General features: G+C 45.4%; 1 protein-coding gene across 2 annotated transcripts in view; it reads left to right on the top strand.

Moving 5' to 3' along the window:
• The window catches only part of GFRA1 (GDNF family receptor alpha 1), a 228668-nt gene that overhangs the window by 180443 nt on the left and 33615 nt on the right, over nucleotides 1-14610 (top strand). For both annotated transcript variants that reach the window (XM_065920124.1, XM_065920125.1), the window contains exons 6-7: nucleotides 10628-10737; nucleotides 13583-13717. In XM_065920124.1, the coding sequence (XP_065776196.1) occupies nucleotides 10628-10737; nucleotides 13583-13717 (245 nt within the window). The remainder of the gene's footprint in view (nucleotides 1-10627; nucleotides 10738-13582; nucleotides 13718-14610) is intronic.

The following is a 14610-nucleotide window of genomic DNA, read 5'->3' as shown; positions in this document are numbered from 1 at the left end:
CCTGAGCATCCATCTTGTTTTTAATTTTTGGTGTATCATGGATTGTGCAGCTAGATTCCCTCTACTGCCCGTCCTAGTGGTTTCTAGAAATCACAGAGCCAGGTACCTAGCTTTCATCTAGCCAGGACAGTCTGTGCATTTTGTACTAACCACACCACTGCCTCTCTATTATCTTTCTTCAGCCCCAAATACCCACTTTAATTTTTGCATTTATTCTGTTCTTTAAATCTACATCTGAATTCATCTCAAAATTCTTCCTGAAGCAAGAGTGGGCATACAAAAATGAAACCATGGTGGGTGACCTTTGCTGCTCTGGGTACCTAAGGCAGTTGACTTAGAGTTTCTTAAGATTCCAGGATGAATGTCAGACAACTTCTGTAATTCACTCCTGAAGATGGAGGTATCTGCAGAATTCTTGGTTTTGTTTTTTAGTTTGCTACATCGTGTCCTACTCTTTGTGACCCCATGGACTGTAGCCCACCAGGCTCTTCTTACATGGCATTTCCCAGGCAAGAATACTGCAGTGGTTGCCATTTCCCACTCCCGGGCATCTTCTCGACCCAGGGATCAAATGTTCATCTCCTGCATTAGCCAGCGGATTCTTTACCCTGAGCCACCTGGGAAGCCCCACCTGGAGAATTCTACATGAAGTAAATTCACAGCTTGTTGGTTTGGAGTTTTAAGATGTGGTTCTACTGGCGAAAGATTGGGTGAACATCTAGATTTCTATTTCTCCTAGTGGCCAAAAGTTGCAAAACTGATTACTGAAGTTTTCCTGCAGAAATATTAAAGAAAAAAAAAGTATTGGGTAAGATTCACTTCAAGAGTTTTAGCATCTTTGTCACAGACAGCTGTTGGATACTTGAGAGCATAAATGATACTTTCATTATCCAGAAAAAAAACTCCCAATTTCTTTTCTACCTCCATTTCTTCCTATAAGATCAAGTGCCACCAAAGGTAGGTTTTCTGCAATAGTGGGCATGCTGTCGCATGGATAATACAAAACAGATCTATTTGATTTGACTATGCAGCATAGCGTTGTTTGTGATGTAGCTGTACTCCCATCATGACTGAGAGTCTGCTTACTGCATGGCCAGCAACGTGTGCGTTGGAGAAATTTGCTAAGGAGGAGGAGTCTCAGCTGAAGGGCAGCTCTGGGGCATCGAGTCAGGGACTGCAAGGAGCCTCTTCTGGGTTGGGATGGCTCCCCGTGCCAACTACCCTAGCTTGCTTTTCAGATTTGCCATGTAGAGATGAGCTGTCAAGCCCTGTTAGCCATCTGCAGATGTGGATGGACGGCTGTCAGTGTTCAGGCAGGGTGACTTGGTGAGGGGTGTGGAGACTGAGCTGATGCTGACCTGGACTTCCCTCCTGGGGGCTGCTGCAGTTTGATGTGGACAGAAGGGCTGAGGAGGCATCGCATCTCTGCCCTGCAGCCTGCTTTCACCGAGCCCACCACCCAGAGATAGACCCCAAGCAGGACGCGTGGACTAAAACGATGCGTGGCTCCACCTACATTCGCTCTTGAAAGCTCAGAGGGCAGTGACCGCAGCCTCCTGGGACCCATGTGCTTGACTCGGAGCCGCCAAGGAGCCAGCGGAGCAGGGCCTCCCCAGCGTGAGGGGCGCAGGTGTGGAGCGTTGGCTTAAAGGGTCTGGAACCTCCCTAAGAATCTGGATGAACCTGAGCGGGGACTTGAGGGGAAACAGGCATTGACTTCTGCTTGGTCACAGAGGCCTTCCTGTCCCAGGAAACACAAACATTAGGCAAGCCTTGAAGACTGCTGGATCTTCACACCTCCCTTTCCCAGTCACATGTAGCTGCAGCCTGGCTAAGTCACCAAGAAATGCATCAGATGGCTGAGGGTGGGAAGCCACATCAAGGGGCCGAGGAACACAGTGGGGCTTTGGCTCTCTGCGCCTGGGGCATGCGAGCCTGCCTCCAGGCCTTTGCTCCAGGGAGGTCACGTTTGCTCCCAGAGAGTGGGAGGACCCAGGCTTTCTGAAGGACACCCCACCCCTGGCAAACACTGGACCTCTGCTTCAGGAAGCCAGAATGTACGGTCCAAAGAAGGGACCAGAAAGTCAAGAACCACCACCCCCCACCCCCCGGCTGCAAAATCTGTTCAACATAGACTCTGATTTGCCGAAGGATGCTTTCCAGATGTGTTCTCCAGTAGGCTGCTGGAGGAGAAGGGTTAAGGTAATTTTCTAAAAACAGAAAGAGGAAAAATCTGTTTTGTGTCACTGTTCCAGAAAATTACCATTCCCCTGCTCTTGCTTTGTCATCTTAGGTAGCGTGTTTTTCTAATTGATTTTATTCTTCATAAGAGATCAGCAGTATTAACAAACTTACTGATGTTTAGTCATTTAAAAAATATATCTTTTCCCCCTAAACTCCTGGGGGAAATAAAATAGCTTTTCTTAAAATGCTTTTATTCTGTCAGCTCATATGGCTGAGAGGTTTGTAAGTAACACCTCAGGATCCCTAGCTTCAGATTTGTTGAGTTTGTTTTGGTCAGATTTACTGCCCTCAGTGACGCAGGTTAACCTGTTTTAGGCACAGATGTGTTAATACTTCATTTTAGTGCACTTCGCAGAAGCTGTGTTTTATACAGATTGAAAGTTTGCGACAACCCTGCATTGAGCAAGTCTGTCTGCACCATTTTTCCAGTAGCATTTGCTCACTTCGTATCTCTGTGTCACATTTTGGTAATTCTTGTAATAGTTAATACATAAGTGATTTGTTGTGGTGGTCTGTGATCAGTGACCTTCGATGTTGTTATTGCATTTGTTTTGGCATTTTTAACAGCAGAGTATTTTTAACTAAGGTATGTACATTTTTTGGACCTAATGATATCCCTCACTTAATGGTGTACAGTAAAAGTATAACTTTTACATCACAGAAAGTCAAAATATTCATGTGACTTGCTTTATTGCAGTATCCGTTTTACTGCAGTGATCTGCAACCAAACCTGCAACATCTCTGAGGTCTGCTCACCTGTCATATAAAGACCAGCAGAAGATAAATTAATATACATATTTCTCTGTGTTGAGCTTGCTGTATGTTTTTGTGGCAAGTTCTTCACATTAGAATGGACCAGAAATTGGGGAGAAAAGATGAAGCATCATGGGAAATAAAAATGTATTGCACAAAGTGTATTCTAGGTTCTGAGCAAGGTGCTTTACATAACTGTCAGTAAGGCATCACGGCAGCCGTTTAAGGCAACTGTAGTTCCATTACCCCATTTTCCTGGTGAGAAAACTGAGGATTAGAGATGTCCAATACATAGCTAAGTTATTTAACCATGGAAGATAGGAGTGGGATTAGAAACAGGTGCATGCCACTCCCAGGGCCGTCATTTTTTTGGCTCGTCCAACTGACCCACTGAGAACGCTTATAGAAACTAAATGACTTGAGTTGAGATCCAAGACTTTAAAGCCCTAACACTCATGTTGGATTCAGAGTGAAACACCAGTGATTTCTAACACAAGCAAGTTAATGAATGGATTCTATTCCAAGCTTCTGAGTTGCTAGTGGGTCGGCAAGTCTTGCAGTCTTATATGGGCAGTGGTGTTGCCCCAAAGACTCCTTAATAAAGGGTGGCTTCGTCCATGGACAGACTCACCACCTTCTTGGGCAGAGTCTTGCACCCTCTCTGACCCCTCCTGAGCCCCAGTGTTGCCTGCGAAGTGCTCGCTGCGGCTAAGTCAGTGGAATCTTAGGAAGAGGACTGAAGAACACTCTGGTCAGACAGTGAGAAGAACAGAGCAGTTACACACTAGATGACTTTAATTCAATCCCAGGGAAATTAAAGTCCAACACCCTCCTTACTTCTCCCTTCCTGGGCTGTTATAGACAGCTAGCAGTTCCTCTTCCAGTGAAAGCCCTCTGCCACCGCTTACCATGTGACAGTGAGCAAGACCTTAACCTCTTTGGCCCTCAGCTTTCTTGAATGTGAGATGAGGGGATCCCATAGAAAGATCTGGTCTCTAGGGACTTTGCTGGTGGTCCAGTGATTAAGCCTTCACCTGCCAGTACAAGAGGGTGCGAGTTCGATCCCTAGTTGGGGAGCTGAGATCCCTCATGCCTTGGGGCCAAAAACCAAAGCATAAAATGGAATCAGTATTGAAACAAATTCAATAGAGGACTTTAAAAAATGGTCTTCATCAAAAACATCTAAAAAAAATAAAAAGATGTGATCTCTATACTCAACAGAAACCAAATGCCTTGACACTAAAGTCATGTGTAATGGTGAAGTGGAATCATGGATGAAAATAATAATAATGCATGAAAAACAAGTGGATTTCTTCTCCAAGTAGCTTCAAGTGTCCAACAGACTGTTCTGAAGTGGAAGGGAAATCCAAAATCGTCAAACATCATATGATGATGTTCAGGAACTCTGGTTAATTAGTGTCAGAGCCTGGATCCCATTCAGGATCTCACAGTTCTTCGCTCAAGGCTCCATTCCATCAACCACACAGCTTGTGTCCAAGTATGGGATTTGCCCTGGGGAGAAAAAAAAAAAAACATTTTCAGGATTAGAATAATCCAGGATGAGTGAAACTGGGCATTACTAGTATGTTTTTGAACTGTTCCCCATAACTCTATTTTCCTAAAATTGTTAGCAGAAAAAGTAAGTAAATGATTTTTCCTCCACTGTCAAAAGACCATCTGCTACTTGAGAAGACTCTCCTAGATTTTATCATTATAATCATTTTTCTATTTCCAGTTAGCAGCATGCTTCCTTTAATACGATATTTTCTGCATAAACCACTGTTTTCTCTTCAGCAGATTTCCTAAGGCCAACTTGGCATTTGCCGGCATTTTTCTCGTCTTTAAGGGTGGGAAATTTCTCTTTCAGAGGGAGATACATTTCTACATTAGTGCCTATTCATTTTCTTTTCATTTTCTCAGAGAAAAACAATCAGGTTCATCACTGCTGTCGTCATGGAGATTTCATGTCTCCAGAAGAAATGCACTTGTGGAATTTCTTTGTTAATCCTACCCCGGCCATGTAAGCTTTCTTGTTTGGATCACTGCAGCCCAGGCAGAGGAAGTCATTGAAAAAGGTTACAGTGTGGTTCTTTACCCAGGGTGGGCAGGAGGATGCATGCACTGGGCAGTCCTGGGATGCTGGGGCTGGTTGGCCACTGGACGGATGAAGGTCTGAGAATCGCACAACCTGCTAGAGGCCTGACTCCTGTGGTGCCATGACCTCAGCACAGTCACAAGCCACCTCTCTTATCTTCCTTGCAAACTGTTCTCTCCTTTTCCTCCTCTACCCTCTGTGACTCCACAATCTACTGAGCTGATTCTGCCCCCCTCCTTTTTTGCAGTCTTGCTTTTCTTTTTAAAAAATATTTATTTATCTGGCCGTGTCGGGTCTTTGTTGTGGCACTCAGGATCTTCGCTGCATCACTCGGGATCTCTGGTTGTAGCACACAGGCTCTGGAGCACGAGCGTGCAGTACTTGTAGCACTTGGGCTTAGTTGCTCCACAGCATGTGGGATCTTGGGGCTTTCCAGGTAGCGATAGTGGTAAAGAACATGCCTGCCAATGCAGGAGACTTAAGAGATGCAGGTTTCACCCCTCAGTCAGGAAGATCCCCTGGAGGAGGACATGGCAACTCACTCCAATATTCTTACCTGGAGGATCCCATGGACAGATGAGTCTGGCGGGCTACAGTCCATAGGGTCACAAAGAGTCAGACATGACTGAAGCGACTTAGCACACATGCATTCAGGATCTTAGTTCCCCAATCAGGGATTGAACCCAAGTTCCCTGCATTGCAAGTCAGATTCTTAGCCACTGGACCACCAGGGACGTCCCCAGTCTGGACTTTGATTCAATCAACACCCACCACAGGCTTCCTTCGTGGTTCAGTTGGTAAATAATCTTCCTGCAATGCGGGAGACCTGGGCTCGATCCCTGGGTTGGGAAGATCCCCTGGAGAAGGGAATGGCTGTCCACTCCAGTGTTATGACCTGGAGAATTCCACGGACTGTATAGTCCATGGGGTTGCAGGTTAGACACCACTGAGCGACTTTGACTCACTCAACACCCACCAGTCAAGGGCATCCTCTTTCCCTCCTCCTCTTCTAGTCCTCAATTCTCGCCTCAGGGTACGCAACTGGCTTCAGCCTCCAGCACAACTGTCCTTCCTTCCTTTGGCCAGTTCCCTGTTCTTCTCATCTCTGCTAGAGCAGGGAGGGCACAGAAGAAGTTTCAAGCAAATCTTTGCTTAATAACTGAAACACCCAAGAGTCCTTCCGTTCTGCAGACCTGATCATGTTATTTCTCTGTTTAAAATCCTTTGGTGGTTCCCACTGCTTTCAGGATAAAATCCAGCCTCTTAGGTCATTCAAGGCCCTTGCTGATCTTGCTGGCACCATCTCCTGTCACTCACCATGTGCTCCCTGTGGCCCAGCCATCCCAAGTGAACAGTTGACAGTTTTCTGGATGATGCATGCATTAGGTGGTGGTGGTGTTTTTGTTTAGTTGCCAAGTCATGTCTGAGTCTGTTTGACTCCATGTTAGGTGTAGTGGTTGAGAATGTACTGTGGCTCTGGAGTCACCTAGAATGTGGTCACGTTTCAGTTCCAGCACAGAGCTCTACAACCTCTGAGGAGTTACTTAACCTCTCTTTGCCTCAGTGTCTCCATCTGCTAAATGGGGCTGGTAGTATCACCTACTGCAGTTAAAATTAAATATGTGACTAAATGCCAGACGCTTCAATCAGTGCAAATAATCTGTGATTGTTCTCCTGGGATTTTTATGGATGTGGTTATTTTATCACTTATTGCTTCCTTCTGCAGAGGGAACACCCTCTTCCACCTTTACCTGAAGGATCCTACTGATCCTCCAAGCCTCAGTCTCAATATTACAACTTCTCTGAAACTAGTTCCTGTTGTGTTAAAAGCTTAAATTGTAGAACCAGAATTTGTTGTTGTTGTTGTTCAGTTGTTAAGAAGTGTCCAACTCTTCACGACCCCATGGACTCCAGCACACCAGACTTCCCTGACCCTCACTAACTCCTGGAGTTTGCTCAAGTTCATGTCCATTGAATCGGTGTTGCTATCCAACAGTCTCATCCTCTGCCACCTTCTTCTTCTGCCTTCAGCATAATGGTCTTTTCCAGTGAGTCGACCCATCACATCAGGTGGCCAAGTATTGGAGCTTCAGCTTCAGCATCAGTCCTTCCAATGAGTATTCAGGATTGATTTCCTTTAGGATTGACTGGTTTGATCTCCTTGTTGTCCAAGGGACTCTCAAGAGTCTTCTCCAGCACCACAGTTCGAAAGCATCAGTTCTTTAGGGCTCAGCCTTCTTTACGGTCCAACTCTCATTGAGTACATGACTACTGGAAAGACCATAGCTTTGACTATACAGAATTTTGTCGGCAAAGTGACGTCTTTGCCTTTTAATATGCTGTCTAGGTTTGTTATAGCTTTTAAATCCTGGTTCTGCTATTCACTATTTCACTCTAGTCTAAACTCAATAAGCTGTTGTTTCCTCCTCTGTGAAATTAGAATAACAGAGTAATAGTCCTTACCTTATAAGAGTTGCCAGGAAAAAATATAAAGTATATGAAGACATACCTAACATATTCTAAATACTTGATTCATGTTGTGTTACTTTTATTAGCAACGCTTCTTATCTTTCATTGAGAACTAGCCATCCTGGTATTATCATCTTTTTACTTGTTTCTCTGGGCTTCTAGATGGCAGGTTATTTGGGTTCAGGGACAGGGAACTCATTCATCCTTATTAACACAAGCACTGGGCCCGTCATTCAATCAATACAAAGGACAAGAAGTCAGCTGCTTTGTCAATACCTGTAATCGTTTGCTCATGTTGCTTTGAGAGATTTCGGTGGCTGTGTTGTTGGGATTGGGAGCATCTTTAGAGAGAACTGTTTTCTTTCTTTGGAAGATACTGGAGGCTGGAGGTTAATTTATGACACCATTTCACATGTCATTTGACATAAAGGTGATTAGGGATGGGAGAGGTAGCTCATCCAGGAAGTGCTGAAATTCAACCCCCAAGAACTTTGAGTTCCCAAGAACTCAAAGGAAGTAAAGATACTTCCTTTATATGTGGGATTGAATACACCATGCTGGTTTTTTGAGAGCATTGTGCTAGTAAATATTTAACAACTGGTTCTCTAAGAACAGCATAGGGTTGTGATTTGTAGAGCTGACTGATTACCATGATGAAAACTCTCCCACCTCGTCCACTTTCCAACTACCATCGTGAAGTTAACCAACTCGAAGAATTCATGAAAACATACAAGTCCACCCACTTGAGCAACCACCGTATAAACTTCCTCTGCCTTCAGTTTTTCTGTCTGTTAAATGTGAATCCCATAAAGTGATCATCGTGTCTCCAGGCATGAATGGCAAAGGGAGGTGGGTCAGAGGTGAAGGAACCAGCGAAATGTTCATGTTTCAGCAATGCCGTGTAGGCTCACCATTATTTTTGAAACCCTTGCCATCCGCTGGCTGGTTTTGTCTTAGGACTGAGATCTGGGCTGACAGTCTTCTCTCTAAAACCAGCCTGTTCGGGGAGATGCTCAGAGCAGTATATCTAGTTTTATCCTCCCAATCAGGGTTATGTTCTCTGCAGCAGACTAACTCAATTAGCCTTTCATTCCAGAGTCCAATTGTGAGTCAATTCTGAGGTTGTTAAGCAAAATGAGTCTGGTGGCATTAGCCTCCCGCTGGAGGATAGTAATCCGAGTCATGGTGCTGTTCAGTTAATAGTCTGCACGAGAGACTTCGAGAAGCAGGAGGCTTGGAGACAGCGCGACCTTTCATCCCGCTCTGGGGGGCAGCTGGGAGTGCGGGGCTGCCAGGTCAGGGAGCTGATCGGCCTGTGTGCAGAGCTGGAGTCCCAGCTGCCTGAAACACACAGTTGGCCTCTGCAAAGTTAGAAGCCCAGTGCCATGAGATCATTAACTTTCATGACCAGGAAAACTCTTCTGAAATTGACACTCGATCCAAGATGGATGCCATTGGTGCCAGTTGAGTAAGTCTGAGTCACCTTTAGGGATTTCTTCTGAAAGATAAATCCTTTAACCAGGCTGCAGAAAATGGCCAGGTTCCACGCCCTTCGGTGTGTTCAGTTAGAGTCAGAAAACACCAGCTAGGCTCAGACTGCGGGAGGGATGCAGGCACACACACACAGGCGCATGCACCAGCCTCATTTGGAGGATCTTTGCCAAGCCACTTAGCTGCACCACATGGCCCCGCTCGGGAAGCGTTCTGAGGAGTGTCAGGTGCTGTGCAAAGAAAATAAAGCAGAGCTCCAGCACCTGCCCCGGGGAGTCACAGTGATGGGACCTGTCACACGACATATGGAGTGTACAGATCGGCACAGATAGGGAAGCTCAGACACGCCTTGTTTACATGGGTTCAAGGAGAGACCAATCCCAAAGGAACATTGTGCAGCCTTTCCAGTGTGCTCTGCACACAGATCATTTCATAAGGCCTTTTAATCTTCTTCCAGTTCAAGTTGTAGGAAAAGGGCCCAGAATATGCTTCCTACAAACCCTTTACAAACCCCTGTGATCTCCACACATTCTATCTTGCTCAGCCTCACCCAGGCAACCCTGTTTATATCATTAGGGATGCTAAGTAAATACAATTTCTTGGGTGGAAAGAAGTGAAAACAGCCCTGTGTATGTTGGCTGCCAACTCGAGTGCGCTAAAGAGAAGGAGCTAAGACAGCCATCCATTGTCTCCTGTAATCGCCAGATAATTTAGCTTCTCTTGAAGTCTATTGTGTTCCTCACATAGAAACAGAGCTGTTGTCTGCTCGGATGACCTCAGAGATGGCCCAGTTCTCATTTAGAATTTCTCCAACAATATCCTCTTCAGACTGAAAAACAGCCGGTTGGCCACAAAGAGCCCCTTTCCTCTGCAGACCAGTGATGTCTGCAGCCCAGCTTCTGGGTGGACTGCGCTGGCCCCTGGAGGCTTCCTGAACTGCAGACAGAAGCTGTACTTCGACCAGGGGACCCCCTACACCCAGTCGCATCCTGACCAGTGTCACCGAGTCCCTTTTGCCTTTCCCTGCAGTGCTGGAAAGGCAAACTTCCCCCTCAGCATCCCTTGGCTGGGATATACCACTGCCCCCTCCCTGGGGTGGTAGATGAGAGAAGACTTAGAAGACCAGATAAGCATATTCTTAAAGCCACTAGGAATTACGGGAGCAGATGGGCTGTAGGATCCTATTTGGACGCCAGGGACATGTTTCTGTATAAAGTAAATATTTTCCCACTGTGGATCTCCGGTGAGTGTGTGCATAAGCATATTTCCTAAAGATGCAAATAAGTCTAGTCAGAAATAAATATTGAAGGGAAACTTCAAAGCGTCAAGATTTCTCCAGTTGCAGGCCCTGAAGACTTCTCTGCAAAGAAGCAGACACAGGTGGGCAAGGGGATGGCTGGGGGCTTGTATATAAGAGAAGATGCTAACATTTTAAGAGTCTACACTCTCTGTATTTTGGGATGTTGAAAAAAGCCTGTCAAGAAAGGAATAAGGAAAAATTATGTCTGTGCAGAAGAAGTTTGGGCTATTTTCAAACACATCCTCCCCCCTCCCCCAACTTTCTTCCTGTTGCAGATCTCGCCTGGCCGATTTTTTCACCAACTGCCAGCCAGAGTCAAGGTCTGTCAGCAGCTGTCTGAAGGAAAATTACGCTGACTGCCTCCTCGCCTACTCGGGGCTTATTGGTAAGATGGGGAGACATGGGATGGGAGAAAATGCTGGTTTACAAACACCCAGAGTCCTTCCGTTGTAGCCTGCCACTCTGTGGATGTAAAAATCTCCTCGGAACCCTCTGTGCTGGTGTTTTGATGTTGAATCCTGTAGGACTTGTCTCTAAAAAAAGGGGAGCAGATGGGAAGAATAATGGATGCACAAAAGCAGGGAGCAGGGATTATTAAAGAGCAGGGAGGTGGTAAGTGTGAAGACCAGGGACCCATCTCAGTTGAAGAACTGACCGCACAGAACAGAAGTAAGTGAAGAAAGCATGGTTATGGACGAGGAGAACAAGTCAAACCAAATTAACTGAAGTAGGTAACTTTGAAGAAGGGGAGCTTGGATGTCACGCAGTCTGGGGAAATCAGAAAGGCTGTTTCCCTGAAATGGCCCTTTGGAAGGAAAATCCCTAAAGACTTGGTGTTCTGCTTGCCATTAGTAGTCTGGGTAATTCAGCTCCTGGTGGGGAGGGAGGGAGGTTTCCTTAATATTTTTTCCCTGAGAACAAATATAGCAGAAGTAGTCTTGTTCTGTCTTTCAAGACCTGAGGTTCTTGGCATTCAGGAGAGCAGTGCAATTAGGCAAGGCACTGGTGAATTGGGAGAGGACAGGAGTGAGGCAGGTTCGTGCCCAGAAATAAACAGGGCAGCAGGAGAGAAGGATGGGGCTCCTGGTACCAGGGCTGTGGGAAGCCTTGGAAGCAGGGCTCCCTCACGACTGTCATGTGAGAAGGAACACATAGTGAAAGCTGGGCAAGGATGAGAGAAATCACAGTTGTCAGAAGCCTGATGGCTCAGCCAGGGCGCCAGCTCCTGCCACTATCACACTAGTCACTGGGCAGGAAGAACATCCTATCGAGAGTGGCAGCACAGACCAAAGTCTTTGTCGCCAGCATGTCTTCAGCAAGAGTCACTGGGAAAATCACTGGCCATACTGAGTGCTGGGATATTGCTGGTGCTGTGCACTCAGTCTGATTTTATTTGCAAGGATACCTGTGCTGTCTTGGGTAATACCTTTCACCAGCGACTGACCATTCTCACTGATAGGTCCCATGAGCTTATCTTCCTTAAGTCAGCCCTCCATTTTTATTTATTTTTTTTCTTTGGCCATGCTGTGAGACTGGCAGGATTGGCATGTGGCTTCTTAGTTCCCTGACCAGGGATCAAACCCATGACCACCCTGCAGTGGAAGGCTGGGGTCTCAACCAGTGGGCAGCCAGGAAAGTCATTCCTCCAAATTTGCATTCAGTTTTTCCTTTTCTTAAATAAAGTAATTCCTAGTAAGGATTGTTTATCAACGATAGAATTACATGTTTAAGAAATAACAGAATGAATTAAACCATGTGCATTGTAAAGAGTTTTTTAAAATGCAGAGAAACCCACAGTGTTAAAAGATCTCTAGCCCCACTCCCAGATGTAATCACTGTTAATGCCTTAGTCTGCACATTCGAGGTGCACACGCTCATTGAAAACTCCATGTGGGTTCAAGCTCAACAAACTGTTACATACCTGAGGATAATGAAATCACCTAAGGGAAGAACTAGTTGAAACAATGCATTCTGTGAGCCAGAATTTATTTCTCTCTTGGGTCCAGATCTTTCCCTCCACTCTGGTCATTGGGTTCTAAGATCTCTGAAGACAAAGCTAGTTCCTACCTTTTCCAAATGTCAGAGATCCATTCTGGAGCCAGACATACAGTGGGTGCTTAGCAGACATACTCTAACCTCTTCATTCAGTGTTGGGGGTGCCTGTTCCTTTCTCACCTAAAGTTACAAGCTTCTCTCTGCTGTGGGTTGAAGTTTTCATCCCAAGGTAGAATGGGACATTGTTTAGTTCAAGTCAGTAAGGAATGTAGGGCAAAGAAGATATGCCCTTGATCCATAAGAGCTTAAAAAGAATTTTTTTTTTTTTATGAACCAAATATATCCTGTGGCTCACTGAACTGCCTATTACTTCTTACTTCCACAAAATATATAAAAACAGAAGGCTTCTTGGCATGAGTAGTCATTGCCTGGTGTGAGCCACCCAGGAGAAGACATTTGGGTCGTGTTAAGTGTAAATGCATTGTTTATTTGCACCAATACAGAACTCATCAGAAGAACAATGAATACCCAGGAAGATGTAGGCAAGAGACCACCCAGCATTTCTTTGAGGATTTTTGAGGACTATTAAGACAATACCACTGGCTTAGGAAATTTCCACTGTTTATTTCCAATTCCATCACAACTTGGAAGACCTTGTTTAAATCTGTTGAGAGTCTAGTGAGCAGAGGCGTCCTTGAATACATCTAGAACGTGGGGTAACCCATAAGGAAAGCTTCTAAACTTCCCTGGGTTACTCTGAAGGAGCCATTTGCTTCTGAAGGAAGTAGATGCAAAGTCCTAAAAGGCCTTTTAAGATATGTAAAACCAGCTCTATCTATTTGTGAAGATTAATGACATTTTCAAGAAAATGCAAGGGATTTGGCAATTCATGCATTCTAAGTTAATTCCCTCCTGCTCCATGACATCCATACCATTTGTGCAGAGAAAAATACCCTAAGCGCAGCTCAAGGAGTTCTGTTAGAATTTTTAAAGTAAATGTGTAAATTATTTTGTGTGCTCAAGATAAATTGCCAAAAAAATGCACTGCTTAACATAATTTCCCACTCAGCAAACACAGTGTTTGTAATTATCCACGGTGTTATCCTCGGTGCATCCGAAGTCAGAGGAACATTTTGTTTGCATCCGAAGTCAGAGGAACATTTGTTTCTTTTCAGGCTATAGGAAAGTTTATGTCATCACACAAGAATAAAACGCCTTTGTTTTTACTCTTTTAGGTACAGTCATGACCCCCAACTACATAGACTCCAGTAGCCTCAGCGTGGCCCCCTGGTGTGACTGCAACAACAGTGGAAACGACCTGGAGGAATGCTTGAAATTTCTGAATTTCTTCAAGGACAACACATGTCTTAGTGAGTTTGAAAAAATAGACAACAGCCACACAAACGTTTTCCCCTAAGTTCAAACTGTACTTTTGTGTTTCCTATGTCTGCCTCCTCTGTGTGTGTGTCTCTTTTTTTTTTTTCCTGATTGCTGCTGGTGAATCCAGATCCTTTTAGCCACACTGCGTGGTGCAGCTGGACCAGAGCAAGTGATGAACTGGGTGCCGCCCAGGTGGCGAGTCCAGAGGCCCTGGGAAGCGAAAGACTCAATAGCCAAGGGCACATCGTGTGGGGAGGAACACTGCTACCCACAGATGAAATGTTGATCTTGGCAACCAGCCCCACGTCCTTTCCAGAGGTTTTTAAAACCTGGGCAGCATACACAATGTGAAAGACTTGGGGCAAGTTAGATGAGGGTAGGCCCCCAAAGGCTCTGTGAGAAAAATTAGAATGTTAACATCAATAGCCCCCTGGATGTTCAGGGTTGGACTTCAGGAGAAGCAGTACTTCTTGAGTGGAATGGGCTGGTGATGCAGCCAGGAGCTTCAAATATCTCCGGAGATGAGATGAGCTGGGGGTGGGGGTCGGGGGGAGGTTTCTGCTTGGAAACAGTACCATTATTATTGCAGGGTCCTTAAGGCAATTTGGAAACACGTTTCCCAGAGGAAGAGGGATAGAGAGAAATGTACGGGTGTGAACGATGGGCCTCATCAAATGAACTTCGAAAGCACTGTGCCAGATCTCCCTTCTATCCACCGAGATGTGTGTGCCCCAGGCGAGGATCCAGCTGAGTACCTCATTTGTGTCTTGCAGCAGCTGCCGTTCATTTATTGGGTGCCTCCTCTGTGTGTAAACTCCCTCTAGGAGGAGTGTAGCATATATCCAGTTGGCCAAAAAGCTCATTTGGGTCTTCCTGTAGGATG

Source organism: Muntiacus reevesi, chromosome 2, assembly GCF_963930625.1.
Source record: "Muntiacus reevesi chromosome 2, mMunRee1.1, whole genome shotgun sequence".
Classification (NCBI taxonomy): Eukaryota; Metazoa; Chordata; class Mammalia; order Artiodactyla; family Cervidae; genus Muntiacus; species Muntiacus reevesi.
The sequence above is the reverse complement of the archived record's forward strand: the minus strand, read 5'-3'. Positions and strand labels throughout refer to the sequence as shown.